The sequence below is a fragment of the Neovison vison genome, chromosome 3 (genome assembly GCF_020171115.1).
Source record: "Neovison vison isolate M4711 chromosome 3, ASM_NN_V1, whole genome shotgun sequence".
NCBI lineage: Eukaryota > Metazoa > Chordata > Mammalia > Carnivora > Mustelidae > Neogale > Neogale vison.
Genome location: NC_058093.1, coordinates 182,082,600 through 182,101,496, shown reverse-complemented (window position 1 = coordinate 182,101,496; position 18,897 = coordinate 182,082,600). Strand labels below are relative to the sequence as shown.

The 18,897-nt window shown below is 42.9% G+C and overlaps 1 protein-coding gene across 1 annotated transcript in view; it reads right to left on the bottom strand.

The window, feature by feature from the left end:
* RAB31 (RAB31, member RAS oncogene family) overlaps positions 1-18,897 on the bottom strand; it is a 129,740-nt gene that overhangs the window by 62,706 nt on the left and 48,137 nt on the right. The window contains exons 2-3 of the mRNA XM_044243410.1: positions 10,862-10,941; positions 1,553-1,634 (exon numbers count right to left, since the gene is read on the bottom strand). Coding sequence (XP_044099345.1) covers positions 1,553-1,634; positions 10,862-10,941 — 162 coding nt within the window. The remainder of the gene's footprint in view (positions 1-1,552; positions 1,635-10,861; positions 10,942-18,897) is intronic.

Sequence of the window (18,897 nt, the reverse complement as noted above, 5' to 3'; positions counted from 1 at the left end):
TAGAGACTTCGTGTGTGCAAATCTGTGCTCTCAACTTAGCAGCGAAACAGAAGACGTTCTAATGAGGTTAGCGTTTGTAGGCCAGAAGATTCGTCCTGATTAAGGAGAAAGACATCTTTAAAACTCTAGTAGCCTTAATCTACAAATGCTGGAGTTGGGAGGTATATAAAATTAAAGTTACAGAAACACACACTTGACTAGTTAGGAGCCGATAATGAAAAGGATGCTTTATCCCTGGGTTCTCTTGTTTTGAGGGATTGATAATCAAAAATGGAATTCAGTAGCATATTACAAGGTGGTAAGAGCTGTGGAGAAAAAGGAAGTGAGTGGAGCAAGGGTGGGAAAAGGGGAAGTGTTGACCTTTGAATAGGATAGGTCGGTAGAGAAAGTGACACGTGAGTTTGAGTCTGCTCAACCTAGTTTACTCCATAATTGTTAGCTCTGGTAAAAGTTTGTTTTTTTTTTTTTTAAGAATTTATTTATTTATTTGACAGAGAGAGGGAGCGATCACAAATAGGCAAAGAGGCAGGCAGAGAGAGATGGGGAAGCAGGCTCCCTCCTGAGCAGAGAGCCTAAAGCGGGGCTCCATCCCAGGACCCCAAGATCATGACCTGAGCCAAAGGCTTAACCCACTGAGCCACCCAGGCGCCCTTCTCTTATGAAAGTTTTGAGCAGGATGGAAGCTCCCATGGAAGACAAGCTAGTGGTTATCCCTGTCACTTATCTGGACCACCCCTTTCAACTTTGATAATACACGCTCCAGTGCTTACACTCTCTTATTATAGACAATCTGTGTTGGTAACCATTTCACTTTTTAAAATCTAAAAACACGAGCTTCTTAAATAATCTTCTCCATCAACATTTTTGGCAAATCAAAGGAATTAGGAATGAGACAAGTCATTGAATGTTTCTGGTAACCCAACGTCCACTGTCCCATTTTCCAGTAAAAGAATCCAGATTTTCCTTGGGTAACTAAGTCTACGGGACTTCCCACTGGTGCGGATCAGATGGGGCTGATGGCAGCCCCTACCTCTAGGGGTAGTGTATTACTGGGCCCTACAAATAGGAGTGCCAAATCCCCCTTGAACACTACTACAGAGTGTCAGGTTCAGGAGTGGAACACATGACCAAACCAGGCAATGAGACATGGGGCATAACTTGGAGAAAAAAGGAGCTATTGTCTGTGGGACTCCTCAGGAGGCAGAATGCGGGCCTGGGGTCACAGATGGAGACATCCTTGCCACCCTTAGGGAAGAAAAGGATGGGAGTCTGCCTAAAAATGAAGCCAGTCTAGAAGGAAGCAAGCAGAGAAACAGGGACAGAGCAGGGTGCCTCTGACAATACATTTGGAGGACTTGAACTTGGCCCTGACTCAAGAGGGCGACCCCCTACATTTTTCACACAGTGGAAGAGCACATTTCCTTTTCTGATTAAATCACTGAAGCTGGGTTCCTCTCACTTGCAACCAAGTGTCTTGCCAAATACAAAAAAACCTTCCTTCGGCGACCGGGCTCAGTATTTTCCCTAGAAAGCCAACAACCCATACACTTACCCGTTCCTGCCCAGCAGTGTCCCAGATGAGGAACTTATGAAGCTCATTTCCACAAGGCACGGTTTTGGTCATAAAAGATGCCCTGAAAAAGAGAATCAACATCTCCACGTTACCAGGCACCCCTAAAATCTTCACAAAGACTCCTGTTTCACCCAAGTTCCTCTTGCCTCAGCAAGACTCCCCAAGGTCCGTCCTGGGGGGGCCTCCAAGAGGAAAGAAGGGCTGCTAGAATCCCGTCACCCAAAAGAAAGTATTCTTCATATTCTGTTAGTCCAAATGGAGGCTTAAGGAAGGAAATTGTCTTTAAAGAGCCAAGAATGCGGGGCGCCTGTGTGACTCAGTGGGTTAAGCCTCTGCCTTTGGCTCAGGTCATGATCTCAGGATCCTGGGATGGAGCCCTGCATTGGGCTCTCTGCTCAGCAGGGACTCTGCTTCTCCCCCCCCCCCCGCCTGCCTCTCTACCTACTTGTGATCTCTGTCTGTCAAATAAATAAATAAAATCTTAAAAAAAAAAAAAAAGAATGCATTCAAAGCCCCGGGCTACCAAATACACGGTCCTGAGAGAGTATGCTCAATAGTTCTCAGATAATATGCCCCAAATCTCAGGAAAGAAAATAAAACCTAAGATTTAAAAAATGTATTATTACAACAGTGAAGAATGGACGGGGCAGCTAGTCTCTGAGCAAGTCGTAGTATGCAGGCTCGGCACCCAACACTAGTAGCAATACCATATCCCATCCCCACCCTGCTTTTATACATGCAAGGGTAAAGGTTGGTGGTTCACCAAATATTTACATTTTCTCCCTTAAAAAAAAAAAAAGGAATATCACCTCACACCAGTCAGAATGGCTAAAATCAACAAGTCAGGAAATGACAGATGCTGGCGAGGATGCGGAGAAAGGGGAACCCTCCTACACTGTTGGTGGGAATACAAGCTGGTGCAACCACTCTGGAAAACAGCATGGAGGTTCCTCAAAATGTTGAAAATAGAACTGCTCTATGACCCAGCACTTGCACTACTGGGTATTTACCCTAAAGATACAAACGTAGTGATCCAAAGGGGCACGTGCACCCGAATGTTTATAGCAGCAATGTCCACAATAGCCAAACTATGGAAAGAACCTAGATGTCCATCAACAGATGAATGGATCAAGAAGATGTGGTATATATACACAATGGAATACTATGCAGCCATCAAAAGAAATGAAATCTTGCCATTTGCGACAACATGAATGGAACTAGAGCGTATCATGCTTAGCGAAATAAGTCAAGTGGAGAAAGACAACTATCATATGATCTCCCTGATATGAGGAAGTGGTGATGCAACATGGGGGCTTAAGTGGGTAGCAGAAGAATAAATGAAACAAGATGGGATTGGGAGGGAGACAAACCATAAGTGACTCTTAATCTCACAAAACAAACTGAGGGTTTCTTGGGGGCGGGGGGTTGGAAGAAGGGCGGTGGGGTTATGGACATTGGGGAGGGTATGTGCTTTGGTGAGTGCTGTGAAGTGTGTAAACCTGGTGATTCACAGACCTGTACCCCTGGGGATAAAAATATATGTTTATAAAAAATTTTAAAAAATTAAATAATGAAAAAAAAAGGAAGGATTTGAAACCCTCAGCAGATAATGAAACACTTGATAGTTTCTTTTTTGTATATATCCTGTTAACAAACCTGTTCTTTGCGTTCATGAAAGACATAAAGATACAGCACGTGGAAAGTTTATACCCTTGACTTTTTTTGTTTTCTGTGAGATAAAGCTTCCCATTCATGAAAATGTAGTGAGTCTCCCCAGCAATGGGACAACCAGACAAGAGAAGACTCCTCACGTGATGGAATTAAGAAGCAGATACAACCCCTGAGCAGCATTCCAGCCAAAAACAGTTCACCTGAATGTAATCCTAAGAAACCAGTAAGGCAACTCCAGAATGTGGAGCATTCTACAAGACAACTGGCCCAAATGGTTTCAAGTAAATCAACGTCATGAAAAGCAAACAAGACAAAAGGCAGGAAGATTGTTCTAGAATCTAAATTAAGAGAGAAGAAAGAGATAAAACAACTAAATGACCCTTGGCTGAATCTGGAATAAGGAGGGAAATAACTTTTAAAAGACATTTTGAAGACAACTAGGGAAATTTAAATTTAGATTTTATGTCAGATAACATATTTTTCAGATATTATGATATAATATATTATATATTATATTATATTATATATAATAAGATATAACATATTATGTCAGATAACAATTTTTCTAGGGGCGCATGGGTGGCTCAGTCAGTTAAGAATCTGACTCTTGCTTTTAGCTCAGGCCATGATCTCAGGGTCACGGGATCAAGCCCCTCATAGGGCTTGATCACTCAAGCGTGGAGTCTGCTTGTCCCTTTTCCTCCCCCACACTTTCTCTCCTCTCTCTCTCTTTCAAATAAATAAATAAATACCTTTTTTAAAAAATTAATTTTCGGGGTTCCTGGGTGGCTCCGTGGGTTAAAGCCTCTGCCTTCAGCTCAGGTCCTGATCCCAGGGTCCTGGGACAAAGCCCCGCATCAGGCTCTCTGCTCAGCAGGAACCCTGCTTCCCTTCCTCTCTCTCTGTCTGCCTCTCTGCCTACTTGTGATCTCTCTCTGTCAAATAAATAAATAAAATCTTTTTAAAAAATTAATTTTCTGTGTGTGATAATGGTATCCTCATTATGTTATTCTCAGGAGAGGCAAAGTAGAGTTTTTAGGGGTAAGGTGTCAGGCTGTCTACCCTGCTTCCTATGGCCCTGCAGACCCACCCAGTGGATCCAGCCCACTGTCCAGCCCTACGTTACTCAGCACTCACCCCAGTAATGTCTCCTCAACTTCTCCTACTTTTCCTCAACACTAAGAGGCAAACTACACAAGTCCCAAGTAGAAAAGCATATGTTCCTGCAATTCCCACACACTCCTCAAAACATACACAAAGCCAAAAGTTAACAGTTTTATTTATCAAATGACGATTGTACTAAATGGAAATTCTAAGTATTTTTCTAAGCGATATGACCCAATATTATCAAAACCACAACTGTCCTATGATGCTTTATTTCTTTTAAAGTGCTTAAAATATACACAGACTACTGATAAGAGTAAATATATTCCAAAAATGGAAATGTCTTTATTATTTTTCCCATTACAAAAGCAATAGACGGACATACCAAAAAAGAAAGTCAAAAAATGAAAGCACAGGAGAAATAGAAATTAATCGTCACGTCACCAGAGTCACAATCACTGTTGGTGTATGTCCTCCTGAATTATTTTTATACAATGATTATACCCATAATTGCTCATAGTCTGCATACACTTTGTTTTCCCTCCACTCGATGTTATCATGGACATCTTTCCATTTACATAACTATAGATCAACATCTTCATCAAAAATGACTAAATATATTACACCATGTTATGGCTTTACTACGCCACTGATGGATGTTTTGGTCACCTATTTTCCACTATTATGACATTGATTAAATGGATATCTTTGTACCTCTATCTTTGTGTCCTTGTGCAACTATTTCCTTAGAAACATACATGCCACACTGGGTGGGACCAGCCTACATGCCAATGATGACAATGTTGGAGATGCCCTTCTCCCAAGTCAATCCTGATCTTTCAAATCTTTTCCAGTAGGATAAGGAGAAATGATACATCATTCCCATTTTTATTGTGCTTCTTACAACTTTGAACGTCATTTTAGTGTTTACTGTTCACTTGCATTTTTCTTTAGTAAATATTTAGCTCATGACCTTTGCCCACTTTTTCGCTGGGGTGGCTCCTCCTTTTCTTCTTCACTTCTTGAGTATTTTACACTAACTTTTGTAATAGTATGTTTTAAATAATATTTTTTTCTGGTTTACCCTTTGGCCTTTAACTTTATTTAGAGAATTTTTCCATAAATACCTTGGGTTTTGTTTTTACTTTGATGTAAGCCAGATTTTCATTTGTTCTTCAATAAACTCTAGGTGCTGGGATAAATAATACACCAATTGGGCCCTTAAAAAGTTCTCAGGCTTAGAAAACCAAGTTCATGCCTTTAAAAATCTTGGAACCAGAGATTTTTAGAGATGGAAAAAACATGCAATACCCAGGCCAACCTTTTCAGTCCACAGATCAGGGGGTAAAATCCGAGTCCTGAGAGACTGCCTTGCCCATGGTCAAAGAGTCTACCAGCACAGTCAGGAACAAAACACAGAGGCCTGTCCTCTTTTCCAGAAGGGCAGAATGAGCGGTTAGATGGCCCCTCAGTTTCCCCATCTGAGAAACAGAGCCAATATCTACTTTGCATATCTGGGGGATATGAGGGAAGGATATCTGCAAAATTCCTGCTTGACACACAGTAAGCCTTCGAGGAACAGCTTTGTTATAGCTGTCATGCTGATCACACACACACACACACACACACACACACACACACTCATGCACACTCATGCACACACCCCTCTCTATTCCTCATTTCCTGCCACTAAAAAAAGACTACTGATATTTGAAATGATGACTGACAATCCTTGTTCTTTTGGTTGGTTGGGTTGTTGGTTTTTTGTTTTTTTTTTTTTTCCTTTAACAGCTTTGCTCACATTCCATCTTAAAAAGCTCAAGCATCTTTTCTTCTCGTTAGATTATCTTCCAGACTGGTGGCAGGGGGAGGCTTGGCAATGCTGAATGGACTTCATTATCTGTGGGAACCAAAATCTGGCAGAGAAGTAACACAATTACCTTGTAAAAGTCGAAACGGAAAGGGAGACACACACATCCACACACACACACATCCACACACATATATGTTCAAGATGTCAACACAATCTGCTTGAATAGCAAAGCCAAGATTTTTCATTGTGAGTCACAGAAGATGATAAGAATGAACTCTTTCGATGCTGAAACAATGACATTTTACGGCCTTTCCCCAGTGGTACTTTGATCACAGTGGGAAGACAAGGGTAGACTTCGAAAGTGGACTCACTTGGTCGGAGTCATTAGTTCACTGCTCACACGCCGAGTGTGCCTCACCCGGCTGCCCTGATTCTTGAGGCCAGCAGCGTTAAGAGTGAGAAAGGCCCTGGGCCAGGGGCCTGAACTCAAATGTCTCCAGGACCAGGCAGCAACCATACAAATGAACCAAGGGGACTAGGTGTAAAATTAATACTGATAAAAATAATAGTAACAGTAAACAGCAGAAGCACTGTGGAAAGGAGAGTCCGCCCACCCACACAGCACCCAAGGCTCAGGGACAGTAGTTTCTGCCACGTGGGCATGGGTACCCGGTACACCAAGGCTACTGATTTTTTAAAAGAAGCCAGAAATGCAGTTTATTATGCAAAAGTCTCCTAATTCTTCATTAGTGACTTAAAAATGTTAACGCACTGGGCAGGCTAAACAAAACACAGGGCTAAGCCAGAGTCCCAGCGCACCAAACCCAGCATCTAGACCATGAGCACGGCAGTCTGTATATAACACCGTCCAAGAAAGGCATTTGTTCCTGCTAGCTTTAGTTTTCCGAAGCTGGGGTGTGGGAACACTTTTTTCAAAATCATAAGAGAACGTAAATTTCGAGTGGGTTTTTTAATTGGGCAATTGAACTATTTCAGGAAAGGACAACAGATGAGAATGGTAGAGCCCATCTCAACCTTGACTCCAGAAGAAAAGTGAGGAATGTAGACAGAAAGCAAAACAGCCCAGAATTTACAGTCACTTAATATTATGTTTATGAAGAAATCTTAAGGTATGAAAAAATGCTTCAGTTTGAAGTTTAGCAGAAAACAGCAATTCAAAATCATATATACAAAAATGTTTTAAGAGGGACGCCTGGGTGGCTCAGTTGGTTAAGCCACTGCCTTCGGCTCGGGTCATGATCCCAGAGTCCTGGGATCGAGTCCAACATCGGGCTCCTTGCTCAGCGGGGAGTCTGCTTCTTCCTCTGCCTCTGCCTGCCTCTCTGCCTGCTTGTGCTCTCTCTCTCTCTGAGATAAATAAATAAATAAAATCTTTTTAAAAAATGTAAAAAAAAATGTTTTAAGACTTAAAGCTGGTAAGTGTACAGGAAAATAAGGACAACCTTTCTGAAAAAAAATTTGGCAATATCTAGCAAGACCCTTAAGAGTGTTCATATTCTTTGACTGAATCATTCCCATTGCTATGAATTTAACTTAATGAAATAATCAGAGGTACCTGCAAATACTTATGCTCCAGGATATACATCATACATTATTTTACAAGTTGGGTGCCTGGGTGGCTCAGTGGGTTAAGCCTCTGCCTTTGGCTCAGGTCATGATCCCAGTGTCCTGGGATCGAGCCCTGCATCGGGCTCTCTGCTCGATGGGGAACCTGCCTCCCCCCTTTCTCTGCCTGCCTCTCTGCCTACTTGTGATCTCTGTCTGTCGAATAAATAAATAAAATATAAAAAAAAAAAGTTTAAAAAAATGATAACCTCAATGCCTTAAATGGAAAATACAATCATTAAAAATCATTTTTTTAAGTTTGTATGTATTTATTTATTTGAGAGAGAGAGAGATGTTGAAAAGAGAGAGAGGGCAGGGAGGAGCAGAGGGAGAGAGACAAGCAGACTCCATGCTGAAAGCAGAGGCTAACACAGGGCTCGATCCCATGGCCCTGAGATCATGACCTGAGCTGAAACCAAGAGTCAGACGCTTAACTGACTGAGCCACCCAGGTGCCCCCCCAAAACACTGCTTTTTTATACAATGATGTATGTCAATTATTTCTCCAAAAAACTGGGGAAACTTGTTTTTAAAGACCATTCATAATACATGGAATTCATAATACAATGTTAAATTACTAAAGATTTTACATACATCTAGCAAAAACACTAAAAGAACATGTATTAGATATTTACGATAGCTACTCCAGAAGGCAAATTATGGGTTAGATTTTTTTTCAAGATTTTGTTTACTTATTTGAGAGAGAGAGAGAGAGAGCAAGAGATAGAACACACACCAAAAAAAAAAAAAAAAAAAAGAGAGAGAGAGAGATAGAACACAAGCAGGAGGGAGAAGGAGAAGCAGGCTCCCCAATACAGGGCTCCATCCCAGCACCCAGGATCTTGATCTGAGCCCAATGCAAACATTTAACCAACTGAACCACCCAGGTGCCCCAGATTATGGGTGGTTTTTATATTTTCTTCACAGTTTTCTTCATTTTCAATTTTTTATGAATATATAATAAGAGAAAATAGTATTTCCATCATGTTTCTAAAGATTACATGGTATTATAGGAAAATGTTCTAAATATATTAAGAAGAAAAGAGGATAAAAATTGTATGTGCACTATGATTCCAATTTTTATAAATTCTGTAGTTTTTTTTAGAATGAACATGAAGTTTATAATCAGAAAAATTAGACTTTAATCTTGACTCTGTCAAAGAACTATAAAGACAGCATGTAAGTGTTCCATTTATTTTGTCTTCTAAGAAATTTGTATTTATGAAAGAAAAATAAGGCAGAAGATGGAGAATGCATGTTGTGCCATGTCAGGTAGTATGTGATATCATTTTTGGTTTTAGAAATTATGTATTTGTTCATCTGCATAGACACAGAAAACACTTATAAGAAGTATGTTAAATGTACACTTTAGACTAAATATTGAAGATTGAAGAAAATGGGATCAGAGAGCTAATGAAATCCTCTGATTTCAAGTTTTATTTTACATTTCTATGTATGGTCTGAATTTTTCATAATAAGCCTTATAATTTGAGGAATGAATACATAATGTTTTAATTAATGGACTTTTTTAGAGAAGTATTGGGTTTACAGAAAAAAGTGAGGGTAAAATACAGATTTCCAAATAATACACAATTTTTTTAAAAACCCGAAATTTGTTACACAAAGCAGGGTCAACAGAGTTTGACTTGTCTCCAAAATGGATACCAGTGGTCCATACCAATCTCCATCGGAATGTTGCCCCTCCCACCATGAGGGGGGATTTACTTCTCCTCCCTTGAATCTGAGCTGGCATTATGACTTGCTTCACCCAAGATACTGTGACGCAAATGATCTACCATTTATAAGCACAATGATGCTTATACCTATGTGTAAAAGTCATGCGTGGCACTTACCTAAATCTTTGGTAAGAACATGCATTGCCTTTTTATTTAGAAAAATCATTACAAAAAGAAAATAGTCTCACAGACTCGCATACTTCCCATTATAAAAGATTTGGGTTCCCTAAACTCGGGGGTCCTCTCTCAGAACTCAACTCACTGCATATAGCATTTCTTCTGATTCTCTTCACATAACCTGACAGGAAATTAGTGTTCCAGGAACCAATACAAAATGAGAACACTCCCAATTACTACTGCTTCCCCTGTGTCTGATCCAGGAATCATGTGTCCTCTGCCAACATCTATGCAAACTTGTTAGCTTGGCGTCATGGGTCTTGGCGCATATTTTCACAAACATGTTTCTTAAACCATTTTAAACTACAAAATGTAGTGGATTTTCTCACCTACCTCACTCCGACTACTGACCTATCAACCAACGCTGGAGCATCTACTTTTACCCTGCTATGAATCTTCTCCAATTACAAGTGACAGAGACAATGGCCCCTGTTCTCATCAATCCCACAGTGTTCCAAAAACACAGACACACATTCTTTCCCTTCTGAAGGAGACAAAACATTTGCCCTCTGCGAAGAGCATGATATCTTCAGGGAGAAAATTTAGTGCGGCCAATTTCAAAGAGAGTGAGAAAGTAAGCACGTACAAAACGGCACAGCAAAGCATATCTGGCAAAACCATCTGTAGAAAGGGGAAAATGGAATAAGAAACCGCTCCTATATTTTAAGGTTGGGGGTCTCAGACGTAAACAATCTATCTCCCCTCCCCAAGCATAAGAATGGAAATGCTAACACTTGATTAATCCAGAAAGGAAAATCCATCTGCCCCCCAGACTATGGACAACTGTGCTGTGTGAGTGGACCGTGTTTCCAGGCTTACTGGCAGGCAACTCAAAGCAGGACCTTCGGGGATTTGTCCTGTGTCATCTTCCATCTGGAAATAAAGCCGACGTGATTTGCAGAGTAATGCTCTTGGAGATCAAGGAGATGGTCTTAGGCTGAAGCCCAAGAGGACAGTCGGCTTGGAAAAAAGAATTATTGGCAGGGACAGTAAGCCTGGACATCCTGCCTAGAAGTCACTGCATTTCTGTCAAAGTCTTTACAGTTGGGATTGATTCTTGCAAGCTGGGGTGAAAACTGCTTGAAGGTGCAGGCAACAAAGTGACCTCTCTGAGTGCTTTGGAAGGAAGAAATGTGACAGAGAAGAAGATACAGGAACTTACCCAATGGTCGGGCTGATGTTGTGGTCAAAATGATCCTGGACAAATCGGCACACGATGCTGGATTTCCCAACCCCGGTATCCTGGAAAAGAATAAGGACATAGCCATGAAGACCAAGGGTATCAGTTCTGACCTAGTATAAATGTAGAACCAGAGGACAGGAGAGGTTATTTCTCATTGGTGGGAGTAGGAGAAGAGGATATTTTCTTCTATCTCTCACCAGTATTTTCTTTTTTTTTTTTAAAGAGTTTATTTATTTATTTGACAGAGAGAAATCACAAGTAGACGAAGAGGCAGGCAGAGAGAGAGAGAGAGAGAGAGAGGGAAGCAGGCTCCCTGCTGAGCAGAGAGCCTGATGCGGAACTCGATCCCAGGACCCTGAGATCATGACCTGAGCCGAAGGCAGCGGCTTAACCCACTGAGCCACCCAGGCGCCCCTCTCACCAGTATTTTCTAAAAGGAAATTGTTTTGCTTTTGTAGAAAGAAAGAAGTATGGTAAAAATAAGCTTTAGAAACATGGCCCACATCTATACAATAATTAACCTAGAATTCACATGTTCACAATATATGTATCTCCAAAAATTTGAAAAAAATTTTAAAAGGATCTAGAGGAGAAGTATGGTAAGGCATGGCATTGCTTTGGTAGAGATAGAACTGGTTTTGTGCAAAACCATAGCTCCCAAAAACTACATAATCTATTTTTGTAGGCATCACCCTGTAAGACTTATGAGTTCTAATTTCTGCATTTCTAATATTTGTTCTTCAGAATCCAATGGGAGCATAGTAACCTCCAGGTCTGCTTATATAGGAAGGTCTCATCTCAATGCTCTCTTTTAAATAATTCTTTAAAGCTGATTAGGACAGAGGTCCATTATACGTCAGAAATCGAATACATGCATTTTTATCCACTCCCTCCAATCATCTTTGTCAAATGGCTTAAGGAACAAAAGACACAAATTCACAAGGTCAGACAGTTAGGAGGCGAGACACCAGACACGTGATGTCAACAAAAGCATGTGGTCTAGTGGTCACTGAGAAAGAAGAAGTTGGAAACTTATGGGCCACCAGGGAGGAGAGCCACTGAGAAAGAAGACAAGTCGTATCACAGAATCTACCCTGAACATATTAAGAATTGGAAGACAAGGCTGAAAGCAGCAATAACTGTTGAAATTCTGCACAAAAACACACCCTTGGTGTTCCTGGCCACAAAACCAGAGGACAGACTCTCCTGCCTTCCAGGAGGAGGTGGAAGCTGAGCCTCCAGGAAACCTGTATCAGACAGGGCCAGGCTTGGGGCCTTGAGATGCTGCTCAGGGAACCCCATGTGACCCCACTGCCCCATGTGAAGCCAGGCAGAAGGAGTGGGGAGTCCCCTCTGGGTAGAGGGGAAATCCTGCCGATTCTGATATGTGGAGTCCCCCAACAAAAAGCCATCATGCACCAGTCTACAAGCTCTAGTGCTAACAGACCTTTCAGGACGCATTTTAATCTATCAAAAATACATGCTCAGCTAAGAAATGCCACATGTTTATACCCACACACACACAAGAGCAGGATGCTATTTTAGAAGACTATTCAGAGAATAAGATTGACCTTAGAAATTAAAAATATGATGGTAGAAATGGAAATTTCAAAGGAAGAGCTGTAAGATAAAGTCAGGAGACTTCCCAGGAAGTAGAACATACTAGAACAAAGCAGCTGGCCTCAGCTGCCAGTCACTGCTCTTCCAAGAGGGGCAGTTGGGCAAGGAGGCATACGATTCACAGACAATTGAGACACAGAAACGTCCTCCTGTACCTATGTTCATCATAAGGGATCAGGGTGATGTTCTGAGATCTATATGCAAACGGGAAACAAGACATAGTTAGCCCAAGAAGAAAATAGTAGTGATGTGGTTCTCTTCTTTTAAAGGTGCCTGAAAGCCTAAAGGTCAAGGAAGAAATGTTGAAGAAGAGAGATGTGCTTTTCTTTACACTGAAATACAAAATGAGACTTGAAATACCAACTGGAAATCGGAATTATTTTTACTCCTTCCCGTCTCCTGTGCTTAGAGGACAGTTCCCACAAACATGAAGGAAGAGGGAACCCGGCTGGTGACATTCGTCAGAACGTCCCTCTCCAGAAGGTCTCCTATCCCAGGGCCAGTGGCCTTCACTGGTTGTGAGCCATAATGAAACAAAAGCACCAAAGACCATTTATCTGCAGAGCGCACATCGATGCGAGGAGTACAAGGAGATGGCGACAGAATTAAAACACCAGCTCTCAGATTCCAGATCAATATGCCGCTGTTATTTCCGAGCCGAACCTTCAGGATGGATTCCGGCTAATGTGCCTCACATTTCCCCCCAACCCCACAAGTTGGTTCTTCTAATCTCAGTTGCTTTGAACTCCCTCTGCCCCATGGCCCCGTGGATGAGTGGCTCTTGTCACCCTCTAACCCACGCAACCCCCAGAGACCCTGAAAACCACAGGACGGCGCTGTCTACTCTTGAGGAGAAGGAAAACGCGCTCTTCTTGCAAAGAGAGCTGCTCTCTGCAAACGGCCCCCGTGCACAGGGCGGGGACCGATTTGTACTTTTATACATTTTTATATCACCGAGCTCATAGCGTGCAACTCCTCCCATAGAATCTCTCAAGTTCATTTTCCCACAAGAAATGCTAAACGGTTCATCTTTGCCGCCTGTGCACCCCCAGAAGCCAATCCTGAGATGGGGAGGCAGGGCGGATGCGAGCTCCTGTCTTGTCCATCTCTGGGGCCTCTCATCCCCAGTGTAGGAATGAATGCTCTCTCTCGGGCTGACCACTGGGCCAACAGGCGGCCAGCAAGCCCTGCCCTCCCTGTGCCCGGAATGGGCAAACCCAGACCGGCAGGACGTTAGAGTCCCCTACTTCCACAGCTGGGAGAGGCGCCTGGAGGAGGGGGTACCACACTCACAGGCGGGCAGGGTCGTTTGCCCAGGGCTTGGCAGACAAATCCACATCTCTCGAGTTTTGTCCCTTTTGGGCCCCCTTTAGTGTCCTTTCAGCTTACACCCAGGCTCCCCCTGCTTCCAAGATGAGAAAATCAGCCCTCCGGAATCACACTAGCCCCCAGAGGCTCTTCCCTTGTAGGCATCATGGCTCTTAACTCTCTGTGAGTGAGGGGCCCCTGGGGTACAGGCTTTGGCGAGACCATGTGCCTCATGATGAGGCCTCTGCTCTAGGAAGCACATTCTGGGTCTCTCCTTTCATCCCACGCAAGGACTCTGCTCTGAACACCAGCTCCAGATCCCCAACACAACCTGCAAAGCCCACCCTCAAAATGCCCTTGAGAATGAAAAATTCAAAAGCCATCTGGAAACGATTCCTTTCAACTCATCATCTTCCACAGATAACTCAGGCTTAAAATACCAGCTTTTCTGAAGAGTTAAGGCAGCAAGCCTACTCAAATTAAGACTGAACAATTCATCCCTTCAGCCAAACTATGCTCCGTGTTTTTTTTTCTTTTTACATTTCCCCTCTCGAAGTTTCTTTTTCTCTGTCATCTATGTGACAGGAAAAAAAAAGAAAAAAAAGGAAAGGCAAAATTTAAGTCTGTCTCACAAAACACAATATTCTCATTAAAGAACTGCTTCAAATCACCCTCTGTGGCCAGTGGCTTTGCGCTGTTCCAGAAATGACCTCAGGGGGCGACTGCAGTTCCCCCGCTGGCCACCAGGGGAAGGCCCTGCTCTAGGATTGTGAGGGAGCCTGCCTCTGGGAGACAAGGCGCTTTTCCTGACTCTCCCGCCTTTGTGAGTTCCTCTTCCTGCAGGAACCCCGTTCACCGGGTGACACATACCCAAGAGGGAAGCGACACTGAGTCAGGTCTCAAGCACGCAAAAACATACAGGGTTAAATCAGGAAAAGCTGAAAGCCTGACTGAGTGAAGAAAGTCGTCCGTGAGGAAAGAGAGGCCAAGGTGGGGGAGGCCGCAGCTGCCCACTGTTCTCTAAAAGGCCATTTTATTTTTAGTGGGCTTACAGGGACGGAAGGAAACTCCTCTCTGCAGATATTTTTCCGTTTCACAAGATTATGAGACTCTCAGAGTCCATCTTGTCCAGGCTCCTAGTTTTTCAAAAGAGGAAGCTGTGGGACTTCCTCAGGGTCACACAGCTGGCTGGTCGAGTCAGAACCTAATTTTCTGACTTCCGGTGAGATCCTCTTAAGGTGCTCACCAGGTTAAATCAATCTCCTTGCCAAATGCAAATTTCTTCCCCCAAAAGTCCGTCTCCTAGAACTCCCAAGGAGTATTTGTATTCCTGGATCACTGCCTTCCATTGTAACATTGTGTGTCCTTGAAAGAGATCTGGTGGGTTTGGCCTGTAATGAAAGGCAGACATACTACCAGCTACTGGAAAGGGACTAGAATAAAACCAATTCTGATTCCACAAACCAGGAAGAAAGTTCAGTAGAATCATCCCTGGGGGGTAATCAATGTGTTATTGTATTCTCATTTGTGTGGTTGGTATCAAACCCACGCTGAGAGGCCCAGCGATCGTTTCCATCTACTCACAGGAAAATGGATGCCTTCAGTGATATGCCTTCCATATAAGTCACGATCTGGGGCTAAGAACGCAATCCTCTGAGAACCACCACTTACTCTGACATGACAATATCGGCTATTTGAACGGTCACATTTATTAATCACGTGTAAATCTGTGATTATGAAATCACAAACCGCAGACTTGCAGCTGCTATCCTCAAACACAAGGCATCCCTTGGTTCCCTCGTGGACACTGTGACGGGCTTCAAGGAGGTGCTCCTACCCCTCAACATAAAGAACAACAGGTCCTAGGCAAATATACCACCCCTACCTCGCCTGTTTTCATGGAAGACATCACTCATCAGTTGAGAATGTATTATTTTATTGAACCTAAAAAGGACCTCAAAACCTTTGCAACTCAGCTCTGCAGACAGTCGGTATGACTCAAGCATTGTGTGTTCCCAGAACAAATGACCATCCTTTACCACTGCCTTACTCTTCCCAACAGTCAACATGCTTCTACCGTCTCCTCCTCTCCAAACTCACAGAGCACATTAAAGCCAAAGTGCTTCCTGTGGAAAGGAAATGACAAGCTAGACCAAGAATCACAGACTCAGGAATTCCATTCCTAGGAATGTAGCTAAAAGAAGAAAAAAAAATAATAAGCACAAAAGTTCATGGAAGTATTATTTACAGAAATCAGAAATGGCCCCCCAAAACCACTATAAATTAAATAACTTGTGGCACAGACAGGAATCTCTTAAGCTTCAATTTCATGCCAATCAAAATGTCAAAGAAGCAGAAGATGATCTGCCCATCATGTGAACTATGGAAATGATCATTTCAGCATCTGTCTCTGGTCAAGGAATCTGAGAGAACCCACATGACAAGAGGTTTTTACCAGGCATCCACTAATTTGAGTGTTTAGACTTATGCACTTCTGAAAAGTCTTAAGTGCTTACACATTGATAAGGAGTTCAGTTAGGAATTTAGGAGGACCGTGGAGGCCAGCCAGATTTTATGGATGGAGGAAAATAATAGAGACACTGGCAGAACCATGGGATGGTGAGTGGCTTGATCTTCGAACCCCAAAGTACGGAAAGCTGAGAACACTGCAGAGTCTGACCCAGTGGAGCAAAGGTCTCTCTTCAAGGACACTGGGCATGCCCTTCTGCATGCACGAGATGGCCTTGTGGATATAACAGCAGGCACAGGTGAAGAGCAGTGACTAGTGATTTGGGACAGTGTTGTGTGTGCCTGCTTATTAGTTCCACTTCGGGGCAGTTGGGGAAGAAACGTCTAGAGGAAGTGTGTGCTGCTGTTGAAGAGATGAGGTCATGGAAGAGATGATTTCCGTTTCCTGTGCCTGGGTCAGGGCCTCACCACCACGCCCTGGGTCAGGGGCCAGGTCTCCACCACCCCAGCCAGGACTCCTCAATGGCACCACCTGTCCTTCCCCAAACCCTGGAACCACCCAGAAGAGAAAGCAGAACAGTAGCGACCTAAATGAATACGCTCTGTCAAGCATATTCCAATCCTAGAAGCTCTGCAGTCTGCACCTAATTCTGAAGAAACCCCACAGAAAGGTGGCACAAATTCCATATTAACCCACCAAGTATCTTCTTTTTAAAGCTTTGGCTAAGGGGGAGAAGATACACACCCCCATTCCACTCCTCTGCTTGGAATTTATGACAAAGCAACGGGCAGAATATTCCAATCACACAGTCGAGCCGTTGCTTCTGAGGGACCTCAATTGGCCAGACTAAGGACTCAAGGTCAAAACACTGCACGTCACCCCCCAGAGCTGCCAGTAAGCTCCGTGGAGAACTCCCAGCATCACCTCGGTTCTGTCTCTGCAACACCCTTTCCACAGGGGAACTGAAGTACTTTGTTCCTGGATGACATTTAAAGGCTTATTGGAATTACAGACTTAATGGGCCTGTTTGCCCCTGAGCCCAAAATATCTTTGGCACTGAAATGAAAAGGGTTCGATATTTACAAATCACAGTTACCACTACCAAAAAAAAAAAAAAAAATAAGTGCCGTGAAAGCAAAAAACATGATTAAATTTGAATCTATAATGTGTTTGTTTTATTATCACACATTCTACAAGATTTCCTTCGGTGGGGTGAGACCACTGTCCAAACAGAGTAAATTTCAGCCTTCATGCTCTGTTCTGGGAAAAATTTGAACTAGCAAGGCAAGAAAATCCAACTGTAGACATCTCACTGTATTTAGGAAAGCACACCACAAAATTATTTGAGGAAAATCCAATATAAATTAAAAGCCCCTGAGCAATCCCACAGACAACTTTGCTGTGCCTTTGTCATGGTTATTTTGAAACATGTCAACGGTGTGCATTATAACAAACGTCTCAAAATCAATTTACAAAGGGAACCTAACTACGTATGCGACAAAAGGAAACTGAATTGTCTCATATTGAAAAAGGTGGGTTCTGCACCGAGTCTGAGAGTCACTCTTTTCTCTATCTACCTCACGGGGACAAAAATGCTTAGAGACATTTTAAGCATGTAAATAGCATAAGTGTGTTTTTGAAAAGATTTTATTTATTTACTTGAGAAAGAGAGAGAGAAGCATGAGCAGGGGGAGGGGCAGAGGGAGAAGCAGGATCCCCGCTGAGCAGGGAGCTGGACAGAACTAGGGCTTGATCCCAGGATCCCAGGATCATGACCTGAGCCAAAAGCAGACACTTAACCGACTGAGCCACCCAGGTGCCCCAACAGCATAAATGAATTCATGTATGTAAATCAATGCCCCTTGGGTAGTAATGAACAAAGCTTGCAAACATCCACAGTTCTCTAGATGTATATGAGAATAATGTGAAGTCCACATACAGAGAATAAGAGGTCATTGTTTGGGGTGCAAAAGGGGACCAAGAAATATATAAAAATATCCCCCAGGGTAGAAAGAAATAAGCAGAAACGAGGAGCGGGAAAGCCACAAGAAGGAGATAATTAAATGGCTCCAAAGGGAACAGAAACACATGTATTCACTTACTCTCTCTCACTGAGTCTTCACAACAGCCCTTTGTAAAGCAGAGGACAGAAGGCATTGTCCGCAGTTTCCATGTAAGGAAACCATGGTCTATGGTCCTAAAACTAGTAAAAGCATCATCAAGGTTCAGACACCCCCTTCCTCACACCCAAGGCTCTATTCACCAGCCAAACCAACTCTCTCCAGAAGACATGCCTCCATCCTCATCCACTGCCTGTTCCGTCAGCAACATGCAAGGACGGGAGATGAGAAAATTAAGCCCAATTCCTGCAGTCAGGACACGTAGGCTCAGACTTAAACTTCACAACCGAATCAAAGACAGGAGGTTAGAGTGATCGCACCGAGGTCATTGTTCAGAAAATGGCCAATACATCAGACACACAACCAATGGCCGTCTTCTAACACCGCATTTGCTGGCTCATCATTTGAAATTCAGAGAGCATTTTTCTGTTGAAATAATGCTGTAAATAAATAATGATTATTTCCCAAACTTGCCACTGAACTATAGCACTCTACTT